Source organism: Dichomitus squalens, assembly GCF_000275845.1.
Source record: "Dichomitus squalens LYAD-421 SS1 unplaced genomic scaffold DICSQscaffold_75, whole genome shotgun sequence".
In the NCBI taxonomy this organism is placed as follows: domain Eukaryota; kingdom Fungi; phylum Basidiomycota; class Agaricomycetes; order Polyporales; family Polyporaceae; genus Dichomitus; species Dichomitus squalens.
Genome location: NW_006766957.1, coordinates 23,180 through 37,549, shown reverse-complemented (window position 1 = coordinate 37,549; position 14,370 = coordinate 23,180). Strand labels below are relative to the sequence as shown.

The following is a 14,370-nucleotide window of genomic DNA, read 5'->3' as shown; positions in this document are numbered from 1 at the left end:
ACAGGGTGTGGAGCATGGACTCATCCGCCCCGGTGCTCACGGTGGGCGTGTTCGACGAGCGCGAGCAACCGATTGAGTGGAGCAACAGCCTGTCGCAGGGCTTGAGCAGTGACCTGTGGACTGGGGACGTCAGGAATGTCGAAAAGTGGGCAGGGCCTGCTGGCTCGGACGCTGAGATTGTCATTGTCAACGTCAGCACGAGCGGTGAGGAGATCGGGGCTGCGTTTGGCGGGTAACGTGGTATGTTTTTGGTGCCCAGTGTCTCAAAATTCTCATTGACATCCGGTCGTTCCATAGCACCGGTTGAGCGTGCGAGTCCGGCGGTGATGCTTGGAAGCAATAGAGCGCAGCTACGATCATATTCTCAGGTGAGACTCTCCTTGCGCAGGGCGTGCAGTCTTCGAACGCCGCATGAACGCTGCGTCTCATCATAGCCCAACGATGTTCGAAGTACGCACAAGTATGAGCCATTTTCTCCATCAAGATGTCCTTAGCGACGTCAAGACGCACAGGGTAAGCGATTCTTCAGACATGAATTTGCGATTCTCCTAACGTAATATCTGTACACATTCATAGCAAGATCACTTGTAGGACAGAAGAAGTCTCGATCACCCGCAAGGTACAACGGTCGTTTGGAGCGTCGACAGCTATCAATTACACACATGGATCGAATCCCTTCAGGTAGGGCTCATGATCCTGAAGATCTTCAATCCCCCTTGCGACGAGGCATGACAAAACGGGAGAACCTGTAATCATTGATGCCTACAGTCGCGTGGCCGGCCTGGCGTGCCATGGCACCGCTGCGAAGGTGGACATCAGCCGTACGTCTTGGCAGATGAGATATGAACATCGTACCTCTTTTCGAATATTTCTATTATGTGGTCCTGGGCTGCATTCCGCAGGACCTTGAGTGCATCCTTTCTCCAGGTGAAGTCCTCGTATCCCATCTCAACCAGGGGCTGATTCAGTTCGCGCTTGAACTGTGGCATAGATATGCCCTTCTCGGCAGGATCAAGATGTATCACCCTTATCGGGGTGAGCACGTCGCGGACGATACGCATGTCTTCGGCTTCGACTGTCCCGCGGCGCGCAAGCTTGGCCTGAACGGAGCTGTGACAGCGTGAAAGGGCGTGAGTACGACCTGACTTGGGCGTGCTTATCTCTTGTGAAATAGATTGACAAGGCTATCCTCGGCTCCTTCTTGCAAGGCTAGGATCGCCTCTTCTTTCCAGTGCATTGCAGAGTCAATATCGTTCGCAATCTCCTCGATCTGGGATGCCGTCAGCGAGGGGGGGGAGCAAGTTGAACGCGCTCTCACCAATTTCAGGAACGCAGCTCGAGGGATCGCGGGTACGACCTCCTCCTCCGTCTCCTTTTTGGCATCATCGTCACTAACCCTACTGTTGCGATTGCGGCTGCCTTCATCGGCCGCTTATGAGCCCGCGTCAGGACGATGTCGGACCCTGCAGGGACCCGTAGCACAGACATAATGCTCACCTTTTCCGCCATGCATCCCTTCAGTGGCTGTAATCCTTAAGCTGCAACAGAATCTTAGTGAGAAGTACAAGCAATGGAGTGAGAGCGCAGGCAAGAGATGTGCGGTCAAGATACCTCGAGGTACCGGGGTCCTTTTCGATGCTCTGCAACCATTGCTCCCGGTCAGCGTCTCCCGGCCCGGGGGCCCTCCGCCGCCACCGCGCAGGGAATGGACCACACAGGCTAGTTTCTCCTTCGTCACACCCAATCTCGGTACTTCTGCCCCCCCCCCTAGCTCACGCTTCCTCAAGGCTCAGTACACCGGCGCGACTCCTCCACCTAACGTCCCGCCCAGATCCATTGGCTCCCCGATAGGCACCCCAAGGCCACCGTCCAACAACCTTCCACTTGCTGCGGGGGAACCTTCCTCATACAGTTCCAGAGGATTTGCTAGCGATATCGGCGCTGGTCCCTCCGTCGGAGCCGCAGGGTCTCACGGCGACAATCCTTTCGACGACTTGATAGACGAGGAGAAGGTCAAATTTCTAGGAAATATTGGTTTATCTGCAGGAAAACTCGTCAGAACAATGGCGCAGGCATTTCAGATTCAGCAGCCGGCAGTTCGTCCCGTCCCGACTCTGTTTCGGGCAACTTCTTCGGTCTCGCGATTCCGCCCACAGCGGGAAGGCACCGAGCCGTTCTCAGTGCCGTCTGATGCTCCAGCGGCCGATACAGCGTGAATAGTACCTGTCACGAGTGTGTCTGTCGTACTGCCTCCCGTATTCAGTGCTAACCTCTTATCATGGGCAATACAAATGGCAGGCCGATAAGAGGCGTCACGCTGCTCGTCCTCGCACCGCTTCATACGCTGGTTCCAACCACCCGGAGCCTGCTCACCCGGCTTTTGAGCACATACACGAAGCAGGAGGTTTTCGCCGTACGTATGTCGTGGTGAACGATCTCGAACGTGCCATCGACCGTCCGATGGTTCAGAAAATCAATGCATTCCCCTACATCCGCCGAGGGGGGATCGGGCGCCCGGAGATGGTCGGGGACAGTCAGGTGCTGGGACGAAGCCGCGCGCGTTGCTGAGGGAATGGCGGGGAGGTGCTTGCTGAGAGTGGATGGCTGGGGACTTGAGCTTGAGGGTCGCGTCGAGCGTAAAGAGTGAGGCCGGCTGATCACCATCCGCTTTGTCGTAGTGAACGAGCGACTTGCCCGGCGCGAGCCCGGACGTTCTGCTTAGCCCTCCACCACGATCGGGAGCTCCTCCCTTCCGCCGCCAAATGTCAGACTGTCAGGGGGCAGAGCGCCAAGGCAACTTGGCCGAGCTCTCAGCGGTTGACTTGATTTTCCGGCGGCTCGGCTGGCGGGACGATGCGGCGAAGATTGCTCCAGAGCCGGCGCTGAGCGCTGAGCGCTAGCGCTGAGGCCTGAGGCCTGAGGCCTGAGGGATCGAGTCGGCGCTGGCGTCCATGGTGTGGACTGGGGCAGAATCGCGGAAGGTAGTAGGTGTGCGGGTGATGGGCGTATATTGCGAACTTTGAGAATTGGCGTAGTCAGACGGGGTAACATTGTCGAGCGGACCCTGTTTCTTCTCCGTTCCTGTACTGACTTCCGACGCAGACTGAAGCCGCACGATATCGGAGCCAATGAGGCTCGACTTCTTTGGTCGCTCCGGCACGCGCTCCATGTCCTCGATGATGACTTCGACATGAGGACGTTGTGGCTTGGTGCGAATGGGCATGACTGTAGGGCCATCTCTGCCGGTTACGAAGCCCTTGTGGAGAAGCACGTATGCAATCACTTCTGTGGATACTTCGACCTCCAGCCGCTGTTGCTCCCCACCCCTATGCGTACTGTTGCCATGGTTATCTTTCAAGCTGACCGGTAGTGTACGCGGCAGAATGTTGCCAATTTGCCGCTGCCATTCTGCCAGTGGCAACTGCCGTTCTGCCATCGGGCCTACGCTGGCAGATATTGGCAGATATCGTGGGCGCTAATTTTAGAAATGATCGTAGGGACTTTTTTCCGGAAGCTTTCGATGCTTGTACTCACAAAAGCCCTAGAGAAGTATCAATATATGATTTCTGTGAAAGCACCGCGTTTTGTGGACTCAGGACGATACTGATTAGACTCTTTCTGCAAGCGGTTCAGAACCAGACCATATCTCAGTGATCTCTGAACCAGTGGTGCTGGTGGTGCGGTGGGGATGTGACGTTGACTGCTCCAACAAGCGTCTAACCCCCCTTTTATGAACGCATTCACACGTTACGGTATACAAGACGCGAAAAGTCAAGATTCCATACCATCTTACCTCACGGAAGCAATGTGAACTATGTCCAACAGCGCCGAGAACCGTCTTCCACCTGGCTGGATCCAGGCATATCACGAAGGCGCTGGTACCTACTACTATGTACGGGTTTTCCACGTCTCCTAACTGTCTGCCACTGATGGTGCAGATTTACAGATCAATCGCAATGCCGACCCGCCTTACAGCACTTGGGAATCTCCCTCCCAAGCCACATCCACCAATTCCGCACGCGCACCGAGCCCTCCCCTAATCAGGCCCGCCTCCCACTCGCCGAGTCCAGAGTTCACCGGTTCACCCCCGAGCATCCTTCTTCCGATCCGTCTCCCGCACAGTCTCCCGAGCCCGAAGACTTGATCCCAGCTCCCCAGGCTGGTCCGGGACCCCAGCGCTTCTCTGCGCTTGAACTCCAGCAAATAGTCGCAGTGACTACGGCCAACAACCCATTCCTTGCGGAACATGGTCGCAAGGCCAAGGCATGGGCCAAGGTTGCGGCGGAGCTGCACTCGCAGCATCTGTGCCTGAACTCAACTGCGGACAGCATCAAGCACAAGGTCAAGAAATTAATTGAGTATCACGAGGTTCATTCTGGCATATAACAGCATTTGTGGCGCATATACTGACAGGTTCCCAATCAGAATCCAAATCCCCGCTCTGGTATCGCTCGGGCTTTGGCCGAGCATCCGTCTATTGAAGCGCTTATGCCCGCAAAGCTTGACCAGCCTACTGGCCTCCGAGACGGTGCTACTCATGTTGATGAAGGCAAACGTGCAAAGGCACGCAAGGTGAGTCTCCGTTGTTTTGTGTCGAGGTAGCAGCATTGATCATTGATGTTTAGGAGGAGGATGAGAAGACCGCTCAAGGGGCCTATATTCGGAACCTTGCAATGCGCAGTATGGGCAGCCGTGCAGGAGCCGAGGCCTCATCAAGTGAGACAGATGCACCATCGAGCAATGATGAATACAAGGAGAACCAGCGCCTCAAGAAGTGTAAACGTGAGGAGCCCGCATTGTATGTCCGTAGATCTAAGAAGCAGCGGCTTGATAAGACTCCATCTGGTCAACTCCTCCAGGTCATCAAGGATGTTCGAGGGGAGGAACGACGGGAGCGTCAGCAGCGTGACGACCGTCTGATCAACATCTTTGAGAAGACCTGCGAGGCCCAGTGCATAGCGCAAAGGGAACTTGTTGAGATTCTTACAAGCAGCCTTAAGCAGAACGAGTAGACTCATAACGTGCAAAGACTTGTATTTATGTGATATTATCTACATAGCATTTCCGTAATGAATCAAAGGCTACGCATGAAAGTAGTCACGGAGCTCTGGTGGGCGACAATCAAAATGCAGCGCGGTTTGGTTAGGACGAAAGCAGTTCCGGGCATTAGTGAACAAGACAGCGACACGGTAATATCTACCGATCGGTGACTGGTAAAGTCTATGCTTCCAAAATGTATACAGAAAAGGCCATGTAGTGAGAACGACACCAAAACCGTGCTCAACCTCAATCCGGGCACCAGACATACGGGAATTCAACTCTTGCTCTGCATCGGTACACTGCCCCGGGCCAGAGAATGGGGAGACAAGAAAAGGATTAACGCCATAGGCTGGATCACCATACAGCTGGAAGTAGCGGTGTTCTAGGGGAGTGTCATCATCGACACCCTCCTGAACAGCATACTTTGCACATTGATCCAGGAGCCCAGACTCCGACAGAGAAATGGATCCGTGCGACGACCCTCCCATGGCCCAAAGAGATGAGCAAACATACCATTGGGGATGATGACCGCCTGATACTTGAGCGCATGATACTTCTTGTAACCACTATATGCGGGGCGCTGAAACCAAGTGGGTCGGGCGATTCGACGAAGTGTGCAGTCGATGAAGCCCCAGATAGTGGACATCGGAGCACCAGCGCGGCGTATAGCAGCCGCATAGTTGGAAAGGTTGTGAGGAGAGAGGAGGTGATTGTGGTCGAAGTCAAGTAGGTGCGCCCAGGTGGCATCAATGAGACAGACCGTCTCGTTGATGATCTCGGAAATGGCGGACGCGCTGCGATCGTAATCTCTAACGAGATCGTAGATATCACCCGGTCTTGCAAGACGGGCGCAGGTAAGGGCAAGTGCTTCGATGCGAGGGACATTATAACGATGGTGCGTTACGAGGATGGGAGGGAGGCGAAGCACTTCTGCGAGCTCGACAAGCTCATCCGCAGTGAAGCTGGAACGTTTCAGTTATGCACTTTGTAGTTTCCTCTTGGTTTGCTCACCGGAACCTCCACGGACACTCTCTACTACCTAACTCCTGCAAAAAATCCCTTGTGATCCTCCGCCCTCCTTGCTCCGGTCGCGGGGCCTGGCTTGAGCCCTGGGCATGGTCTGCATCTATGAGGATAGCGCTCATCGGGAGAACAGTCGAGCCCACAGTAAGATATTCAGAGTCAAGCGCGCGAAGGTATGAAGGGAAAAGGCTTAGAGGTGCCGGAGGAGAAAGCAGAGCAGGGAGAACAGCTCGCACATGTCGAGTGACGACCATCGTGGTGGATGCGAGACGTTGTGGAGCGCCGAGCGTCAAACCTCCACTGGTTCTGAACCTGGAGCGCTTACAAATTGGACCGCCCCACCGATTCTATACCGCCTGCAGAAAGAGTCTAATACCGCCGCCACGGAGAATCGAGGCGCTACGGCGTTGAGGACTTACGAGATTGTAGATGATCCCAACAGCATGGCAGTCTTCGTGGTGAGCACCTACTGCTGCGATCGGACCGACTGTTCTTTGTTCAACGCTCTTTTTTAGGTGACACCTTCTGGCTCGTCGACTGAGGGAGAGAATTACGATGCGACGATCATGATCAGCCACAGGAAGCTGCGTACCTTGTTCAAGAATGCCGTAGACTGTGAGTGATCTATCCTGTACTCCTTCCTGCTACTTGATCGCTGCTGTCTAGGGTACCTGATCGCGAAAGGGTTTGACCCTAACCAAACCCGACTCTATCGGCTCGCGCAGATCATGCCCGTACGTCTTCAGTAATTGTAAGTCCATAAAACTCACGCAGTGGCTGGCAGCCGAGCGCGACGCGGCCCAACGTCGAATGGAGATACATGACGTTCCACCTACCGGACGATCTGGATAATCAGGCGCCAGTAACTCGGATGTTAGATCGCATGGACCGCAACAGCGTCAAGGAGTGCTGGGCGTTCATCAGGCGCAAGTTGTTGCATTTGAGCGCTATCTTTTTCATCGCATTCGTCACATTGTTTCTTCTCCTTGCCTAGAGTTAATACTCGTATGTGCGAATTCATGAAATACGATGATCCTTCTTCGTGCTTACAGAGTGCGGTATGCTGCGCAAGACCATCGGTCCTGCAAAACCCGCCTGTGAGGCCGCGATCGCGGATCAATCCTAGCGTTGATGCGAAGTATGTATGGTCGACGCGCCGCCATGGGCTTATGACCGGAGGAATCCAATGGATTGACACGAATTGCTGTAGTAAAGCAGTCAGTAACGCAAGACAGCCCAACAAGTGATCTCTCGTAAAGGCTGCCGTCCGCACTCTCCGCCGTTTCGCGACATAGGCGGAGGGATGTTTGCGTCATCTAACCCAGGAATGTATCCCCAGCCTTAGTATGCCTTGTCGGCTAGCGGACATTTTAACACTGACATCGCGCATTGCTCACCTGCCCGGCCCCCTAACCTCGCACAGGCTCTCGGGCGCGGTTGGCCGGCGAATGAGTCTTGGCCATCGAATGTCGTTGTGCGCCACATGCGGGAACGGCATTTGCGACAAGTCGAAGTTCATCATCTTAGGCGTCGGTTTGAACTTCGGCGTAGCACGCAAAATGGGCACTCACGGTATACAGTCAACATACTGATGAATTACTTAAGGAAGATTGATGACGTGCTGGGTCGCAAGAGGCGGTAGGATTCGTGCAGCTCGTTGAGTACACGATGCTCGCCCGCCTCGTCTGTGAATCTGAGAGGTGATGAGACCGCATAGATTGGGTCTCGTGGAACCACCTTGCGCACCTCATAAAGCCATAGCTAAGCGAGATGCCAGCCAACAATCCGACATGGTCTTCGCACTCCTGCAACCCAGGAACTGACGGATGAAGAGTAGCCCGCAATCATTCCGGCGGCCTAGCACAAGGTTGCAAACCGATTCGCAGATGACCTCGTCGGAGTCGTGCCGCCTCTCATGTCTTTTGGGTGCGGAGGAGCCTCCAGGCAGAATAGACCTTACGCTCGTTAGCTCATAGAGAACCCAGACATGAGATGTAGACCATACCTGAATGCCTCCCAATCGGCACTACTCTTCACTACTAACCTTGGAGGCCGTCGCAATCCCAGTCAGCTCGCAAATGAACACAATAATGAGCCCAAACGTAGGGAATTCTTGAGCTTGTCGTGAGCCAGTCCGTATTGCGCGGCGTCCAGGTCGAGCGAGAATATGAGGCTAGGTAACAGCGAGTAGAAGCAGGACGCATAGTACCGGTCGAAATCGAACGAGAAAATGACACATAGTACTTGGTTCTATAAGTAGCAGGAGGATAGGCGGCCACGCGAAGGGCATGGTGAGAGCAGAGTGGAGTCGTAGCGGGCCCGTGCATACGAAGGGATGAAGAGACTCCGGATGTCACGCGCCAGCGGTCGGGCGCTCAAGTTTTAGCGCTGACCACAGAACGTCTCGGAAGGCCCTTCCGAGATCGTCGACTTCGAATCCATAGGCACACGATGAGTAATGAAAACAAGGTGCCTATTAGTCTTCAATCAGCGAATTATGGTATGAAATGAGAGCTGCTAGTTTATTGAGAACGTATGTAGTAACCGGTGCGGATCGTCCACGAATCGTCAAGGCACAGGGCTAGCAGCGTCAGCCGGAGAATGACCGAGTAGAGTGTTATCGTAATAAGTCAGTCGTTAGTGCTACAAGAATAAGAACACGTAATCTGCCGTAGTCTTAGTCAGTAAGAATCTGGAATTGATCGAGTCTTGAGTCATCGTAAGGAGATAGTCGTGGATCCTGTGAATCGTCAGCACATGCAATCATATCGTTGTCAGCGTTTCGTATAGCGTTCCGTATATAGGTAACGTTGCCAAGCCTTCAGCCATCAGCGTGGGGACTCACAATCGCTCAGGACAGAATCTCTCGACGTGCCAGGCGTATCTCATGATTATAGGATACACGACGTATTCCCACTCCCTCCCTCGCGCAGAGCCGGGGTAGCGTCTGAGGGAGAATATCTCTTCATGTACATGATGGCCTGCAAATGATAAGTATCGTATGGGCGACTGTGGGAAGTACTTACAGCTCTTGCAGGGAACGCGCTCAGGGACGATACCCATGCGTGAGCCCTTGGGAGTCTGGTGGGGGAGTGTGGGCGAAAGGTAGGGGGCGTTTACCGCCACGTCCGCGAGCTCGAGGTGGACAAGCCGTTCGAGACGTTGCACGTATGGGACCATTCGGCCGGGCTTGATACGGCCGGCAGCCAGATCCTCGGGGCTCTCGTCAGGGTTGGGAGGGTAGTAGCCGAGGAGAACGGGATGGAGAGAGGGGCAGTTCCGAAGGTGTTCGCTATACCGCCTGTTGAGCTGATTCGTTCGGCCAACAGAGGCATCTGCACGACATTATTGGGCGATTGTATTGTTGACATAGTCGTACGCACCGAGTATCAGAAGAGCGTACAGGTATCCCCATGTGTCGGACTGAGATGGGGGCTTCCGAAGTGTTTCCCGAAGGTAGACTTCGGTGATATCTTCCACGTACGGCGGAATGTACGCTAGGCGACGTGCTGAGATGAACGACTTGAATTGCAATATAGACTTACCATTGAAGGGACGCACTTCTCCGGGGAATCGCAAACACTTGAAGTGCGTTCCGGCCAAACCCTGCTGGAGGTGGTCTTCACAGTAGAATGGGAGATCGGCGGCGTTAGGGTAGGGAGTCACCGTTGAAGTCGGGACGAGGCGGCTGCAACGGACGTCGCGATGCGTCACGCCCGAGCATTGGACTTTGGACGGAGGCAGTCGTACGGCACGATACTTTTGAATAGCAGCGCGCTGAGGGGTCGTATTGCTGGGCGTATAAGACATGGTAATGGACAGTGGTGTTGTAGGCAGAGCTGGGTTGTCGGAGCTGTGTGCAAACTGTAGCAGTCGGGGTGAAGGGTCAAAGTGAGGAAGCGCCGCGAGCAACCAAGAGTAGCGGTATTGAGAGGGTCCCAGGAGTGCCGGATAGTGGAAGACCCGGCTTCCAGGTGTTGAACGTGGGCGATTTCAGACGTTAGACAGCAGAGTAGCAGTGGGATGGGATGAGAGTCGGACACGGCGGATCCTGCGAAGGCGTTTGCGGGCGCTAAAGCGGTATACGGGTGAAAGGAGGCTTTGGGTCAGGGTTGGGAGATGAGAACCACGCCGAGTAGAAGGAGCAGCTGTGAGGCTATGAAATTGTCAATAGGACCAGTAGCTGATAGAGAGGAGTGGGATGGGGTGAATGAGAGGGATGAGATGGGCTGCCAAGGTTTAGTGGGTGCGTTGAGTGAGAGTACTGAGACGGGTTGAGTGCGAACGAGACGGGTTAAGTGAGGGCACTTAAATTGGTTGAGCCAGAGCGAGAGGGTGATCCACCACCGCAGCGCAGGTGTGATTGGACATAATAGCAAACATCCCCAGTCACTGCCGAGAGAGGTATGCAGACAGGACTAGTACGACGGCGCTCCAATCAGCGCTCTGGAGAGGCAGCCTGCAGCGAGCGTCGTAGAGTTAGGAAAATTTGACTGATGTATCAGAACCAAAGGGTGCCCTCATATGGGAGATCGGGGAAATTTGGACTGTTTCCGAGAGGAGGGCATGGAATTGAGCAATATGTGGAAAACAGCGCGAGATGATCGCCCATTTTGGACCAGAGGCGAAAGGGGCCAGCATAAGGTGAGCGTGATGAGGAGGGGTTCATCGGAACCTTTGTGCAAAGAGGTCCAGGACGTTGTAAAATCGAACAATCCAGGGTCGGTGTGGCTATGTGAGGACTGTGAGTGATACGGTAACCTACGAAAGTGCGCAGCCATGTTCGCTTATGTCAGGAGCGATGAATGCAGGCTCTTACCGCATTCTGTCATTTGACGGTCGGCGTGAGGTAAGCCACAGTGTGATCATTCTGCAGAATTTGTGTGTCGCAATTGGCTAGAGGACTACACCTGAATTGCAGATAGGCACCATACCGATGGCGTGAGTTCCGCCGACTTGTGAGGTATCATGAATCATCCCCATGGCCAGTGAATGATTGCTTGGGACACGTATTCTTGTGGCCCATTCGGGACGGTAGCAGACCAAAGACAAAATAAAATCTGTTTCAATGCATTAGAACAGCCTATGAATGCGTCCATCCACTCACATATTCTTCTATGATGACTGGGTGGTGGATTGGGACTGAGGTGCATTGCTAGTGACAGCACACGCGGGGTTTCGGGCGCTAATGGCACTGCCACCCGCTGCTAGGCTCGTGCACTGCCGAGATTCGGTGATCCAGATTCACACTCCGCACGCGCGTTCCGTTCCACTGGTTTGGAGTCTATGCCGCTGCTAAGTCGATCTTGGGAGAGTTCCTGTGCATCACGCGCTGCGGGCAGGTAGCACCGTTGGCTGGCTGCTGACCACCAGGAAGGTTAGGACACCAAACCAGAGGCTTGATCTCGATCAGCATGGTAGCTCTATGGCACAACGTTGGGTACAAGGTGTAAAAGAGCAGCTCAGAGATAGGATGAGGGACGTGGATTGGGAGATGCCTCGAATACAGGACGGGAAAGAGGAAGAGGGGCAATAGCGGGCGGTTCATTACAGAAAAGGGTGTAAGGGCTGATGATCGTAGGGCTATACATCTGAATATGAGCAGAAGGCCTTTCTGAAGGCGCTCACACATTCGCCATCGGCGTTTGTTCCGAAACCGTCGACTGCGCTGCTACGGCCACGGTGAGCGAGTATCAGCGCTGATGACGAGATGCGGACGCACTGTTCCCCTTCTCCTGGCTCCATTGTTGCTACTGAAGCTTCGTCGACATGTTCTCCGGGCGTGATCAAATCGGCGAAAGAAGCGGTGAAGGTCCTAACTTCCATGGAGAGTGTATGCATAGTCAGTATCAGCTCGTCGAAGTTTTGGGCTGCCCACTGTCGCGGCTCTGCGGCAGTCGCAGTCGAAGCCTCGTCCAACTATACGTAATGGCATGAAGCTTACTACACAATGGTGCAGAAGAGCACTCATCACTCACCACAGCCTGGGTAGAGGGTGCATCTACGACGCCATGCTCGCCCGAGATGTCCGTAGAATGATTCTTCAGGGTATCAGCGCCGAGAGGAGCATCCTGAAAAGCGTGCCCCGGGGAACCATCCGGGATAGTGGCGAGGTCGATGCTACTGGTCTGTTCATCGGCAGCAGCAGGAGTAACGGGAAAAGCGCCGGGCATAGGCGGTATCAGGTCATTAGTACCGCTCAGAACTGGCTGGATCTCGGAGCCGCCCGTATCTCGTACCTCCGGATTTTGAGTCACGTCCTCCAAGACGCCGTGCATCCGTTACTGGTGCGTCACGTCTCAAAAGAGGCAGGCCTCGCGAATGACCATCGCCAACCGCCGCAACGCGTGTGCTTGCATTGGGAGTATAGTACCTCTTTCAGAAGCCGTCGGTCTCCTCGAGCCTAGCTATATATACAAAATGCTGCAAGGCGCTATATTGAGTAGCCTAAGGCGGATCACCGCTGGAGTTTCATGATATAATTTATTTATGCCTCCCATCTCGGCGACTCTAGCGCACAACGGAGACGTGGCACAAGTCGCGCATACTCCACAATTTCAGAGAGGCTTACTCATAAACATCGTCGCGGATATCGGACTCTCAGAATGCAATCGAGAGCACCCTCAGGTGTATGACGACGGTGTTGAAAAATGACAACCCGCTTCACGAAATGTGCGGGCTGAGACAACGCGCAAGGCTCACAGAGTTGTCCGGCTAGTGAACGCAAATCTTGGGTACTCTCGCGAAGCTGCTTTATATGGAGCAAGCTCCTTCTATTGGACAAGGGGGTGCGCGCGACGACCGCGAGTGCGATTGCGCGCGTCCTGTCGGTCATGAGACGTGATGAAGTAGTAACGAATGCACGGCGTCTTGGAAGACGTGACTCAAAATCCGGAGGTACGAGATACGGGCGGCTCCGAGATCCAGCCAATTCTGAGCGGTACTATTGTCGATGTCAGTCGGCTCTGCAGCGATGCCAGGATAGTTCAGGAACATATGCATCAGCGCTCCTACAAAGCGCAAAAAACGGATGTGGCGGGAGGCGGAAGCTCTGGAGGACTGTGGGATGCCGCGCGCCATGTCGGTTTGGGGAAAACCTGAGCGGATGATTCAAGAATCAGAGGGTTTATGAGTTCAGGGTCCCGGTAGAAAGGGCGGAAGTTCTGCCGATAAGGACAAGAGAACTATCAATCGCGCAGAGTCCAGACATACGCATAAAGGAGCCGCAAAACAGGTCGACGGGCATTGGGGAGGCGCGGGGGGGAATGGGTGGCACAATCGGGAGATATCGACAAGCTGATGGATCGGCGGCTCTTGAACACGCTGCATACGATTCCAGTATCCCAACGTCGTTCAACAAAGTGTCAGAGGGCAGTCATGAAGAGCGTTTCAAGGCTTGTCGTGCATGACCGGTTGATCCTCCGTTCCAGTGCGAAGGGTGCTACATACGTCGACAGAAGGCCTGAGTGACCCTAATATCAGGAGGCGTAGCGCCATCAGCTAAGTGTGACGAGACGTCCACGTGATGGGCGCCGCCTGCTCTCGCGTGCCACTCAACTAGTGCCGCGAGTCCCATCGACTTCCTTCATTCTCCGTCCGAGGACAGGTCGCGAATCGCGATGGCCCCCTCTGGCTCAATCAGCGTACTTCTATCGCTACCTCCTCTCGTCATCAGCAAAAGTACACAATGATTGGTCTCGATTCTGCTTGAAAACCCTCATATCTAATCCATATGATTGACCCAATTGATTGTGCTGAGGGTCGAGAGTTGTCGCGGATTCCTGTTCGTCACAATTGAGACATGGGATCGGCCTCGCTTGCAACTGAGCCAATTGAAGAGAATTGACACAATCGCATGGCCCGATTCCCTCCAATTCCTGAAATTCCCTTCGTGCGCTTTTGATTGGTTTGGATTCCCCTAGTGGCAATCAAAAAAGCGGTAATTCACCCGACTTGGACCTCATCCGGCACGAATTAAGGGCAATAATATATATATTGATGCATTGTCTAGTACAGTATGGCGACGTGTATTTACTGCACAACGATGAAACTACAGTGTATAGACCTCAGGCCTCAGCACATCAGCAGACATACCTGCTGATCGACGTCGGAGTCAACGACATGCCTAGCTTAAGGGGCAAGTCCATTGATCGATAAAATGAAGCACATACCTGTTTGTACATCACGAAGACTTACCTCGTATGGCAGCGTACTTATACGCGCCTCAAAGAGACCAGACACACTCACCTAGGAGGACTTACCACGATATGCGCATACATTGACTCACCTTGTGCCCGCAGAGCGCTG

At 54.1% G+C, this 14,370-nt stretch overlaps 9 protein-coding genes across 9 annotated transcripts in view; 3 read left to right on the top strand and 6 right to left on the bottom strand.

Annotated features, from left to right (window-relative positions):
• Window positions 1–236, top strand: part of DICSQDRAFT_71492 (ALDH-like protein) — a gene marked incomplete at both ends in the record, with an annotated part of 2,643 nt that extends 2,407 nt beyond the window's left edge. Inside the window, one exon of the mRNA XM_007370752.1 lies at window positions 5–236. Coding sequence (XP_007370814.1) covers window positions 5–236 — 232 coding nt within the window. The remainder of the gene's footprint in view (window positions 1–4) is intronic.
• Window positions 237–706: 470 nt separating this feature from the next.
• DICSQDRAFT_174889 (uncharacterized protein) lies at window positions 707–1,513 on the bottom strand (the record flags this gene model as incomplete). Its single annotated transcript, XM_007370751.1, has 5 exons — window positions 707–800; window positions 856–1,100; window positions 1,181–1,270; window positions 1,319–1,431; window positions 1,498–1,513. The coding sequence occupies 5 exons, from the start codon at window positions 1,511–1,513 to the stop codon at window positions 707–709; spliced, it is 558 nt and encodes a 185-aa protein (XP_007370813.1).
• Window positions 1,514–2,896: 1,383 nt separating this feature from the next.
• On the bottom strand, window positions 2,897–3,223 carry DICSQDRAFT_174888 (uncharacterized protein; the record flags this gene model as incomplete). Its single annotated transcript, XM_007370750.1, has 1 exon — window positions 2,897–3,223. The coding sequence occupies one exon, from the start codon at window positions 3,221–3,223 to the stop codon at window positions 2,897–2,899; it is 327 nt and encodes a 108-aa protein (XP_007370812.1).
• Window positions 3,224–3,814: 591 nt separating this feature from the next.
• On the top strand, window positions 3,815–5,012 carry DICSQDRAFT_174887 (uncharacterized protein; the record flags this gene model as incomplete). Its single annotated transcript, XM_007370749.1, has 4 exons — window positions 3,815–3,878; window positions 3,947–4,368; window positions 4,426–4,572; window positions 4,626–5,012. The coding sequence occupies 4 exons, from the start codon at window positions 3,815–3,817 to the stop codon at window positions 5,010–5,012; spliced, it is 1,020 nt and encodes a 339-aa protein (XP_007370811.1).
• A 69-nt stretch (window positions 5,013–5,081) lies between these two features.
• DICSQDRAFT_150443 (uncharacterized protein) lies at window positions 5,082–5,528 on the bottom strand (the record flags this gene model as incomplete). The annotated part of the gene is made up of 1 exon (XM_007370748.1): window positions 5,082–5,528. The coding sequence occupies one exon, from the start codon at window positions 5,526–5,528 to the stop codon at window positions 5,082–5,084; it is 447 nt and encodes a 148-aa protein (XP_007370810.1).
• Window positions 5,529–5,560: 32 nt separating this feature from the next.
• Window positions 5,561–6,155, bottom strand: DICSQDRAFT_27359 (uncharacterized protein; the record flags this gene model as incomplete). The annotated part of the gene is made up of 2 exons (XM_007370747.1): window positions 5,561–6,002; window positions 6,052–6,155. Coding segments are annotated over 2 exons (546 nt in total), but the record flags the coding sequence as incomplete, so codon positions are not given.
• Window positions 6,156–6,299: 144 nt separating this feature from the next.
• Window positions 6,300–7,057, top strand: DICSQDRAFT_174885 (uncharacterized protein; the record flags this gene model as incomplete). Its single annotated transcript, XM_007370746.1, has 4 exons — window positions 6,300–6,521; window positions 6,579–6,678; window positions 6,730–6,797; window positions 6,848–7,057. 4 exons carry the CDS (start codon window positions 6,300–6,302, stop codon window positions 7,055–7,057), a joined length of 600 nt encoding a protein of 199 aa, XP_007370808.1.
• A 1,649-nt stretch (window positions 7,058–8,706) lies between these two features.
• DICSQDRAFT_130095 (uncharacterized protein) lies at window positions 8,707–9,873 on the bottom strand (the record flags this gene model as incomplete). Its single annotated transcript, XM_007370745.1, has 5 exons — window positions 8,707–8,803; window positions 8,909–9,044; window positions 9,090–9,398; window positions 9,447–9,560; window positions 9,609–9,873. 5 exons carry the CDS (start codon window positions 9,871–9,873, stop codon window positions 8,707–8,709), a joined length of 921 nt encoding a protein of 306 aa, XP_007370807.1.
• A 1,737-nt stretch (window positions 9,874–11,610) lies between these two features.
• On the bottom strand, window positions 11,611–12,236 carry DICSQDRAFT_174883 (uncharacterized protein; the record flags this gene model as incomplete). The annotated part of the gene is made up of 4 exons (XM_007370744.1): window positions 11,611–11,646; window positions 11,692–11,734; window positions 11,786–11,982; window positions 12,042–12,236. The coding sequence occupies 4 exons, from the start codon at window positions 12,234–12,236 to the stop codon at window positions 11,611–11,613; spliced, it is 471 nt and encodes a 156-aa protein (XP_007370806.1).
• Window positions 12,237–14,370: the final 2,134 nt, after the last annotated feature.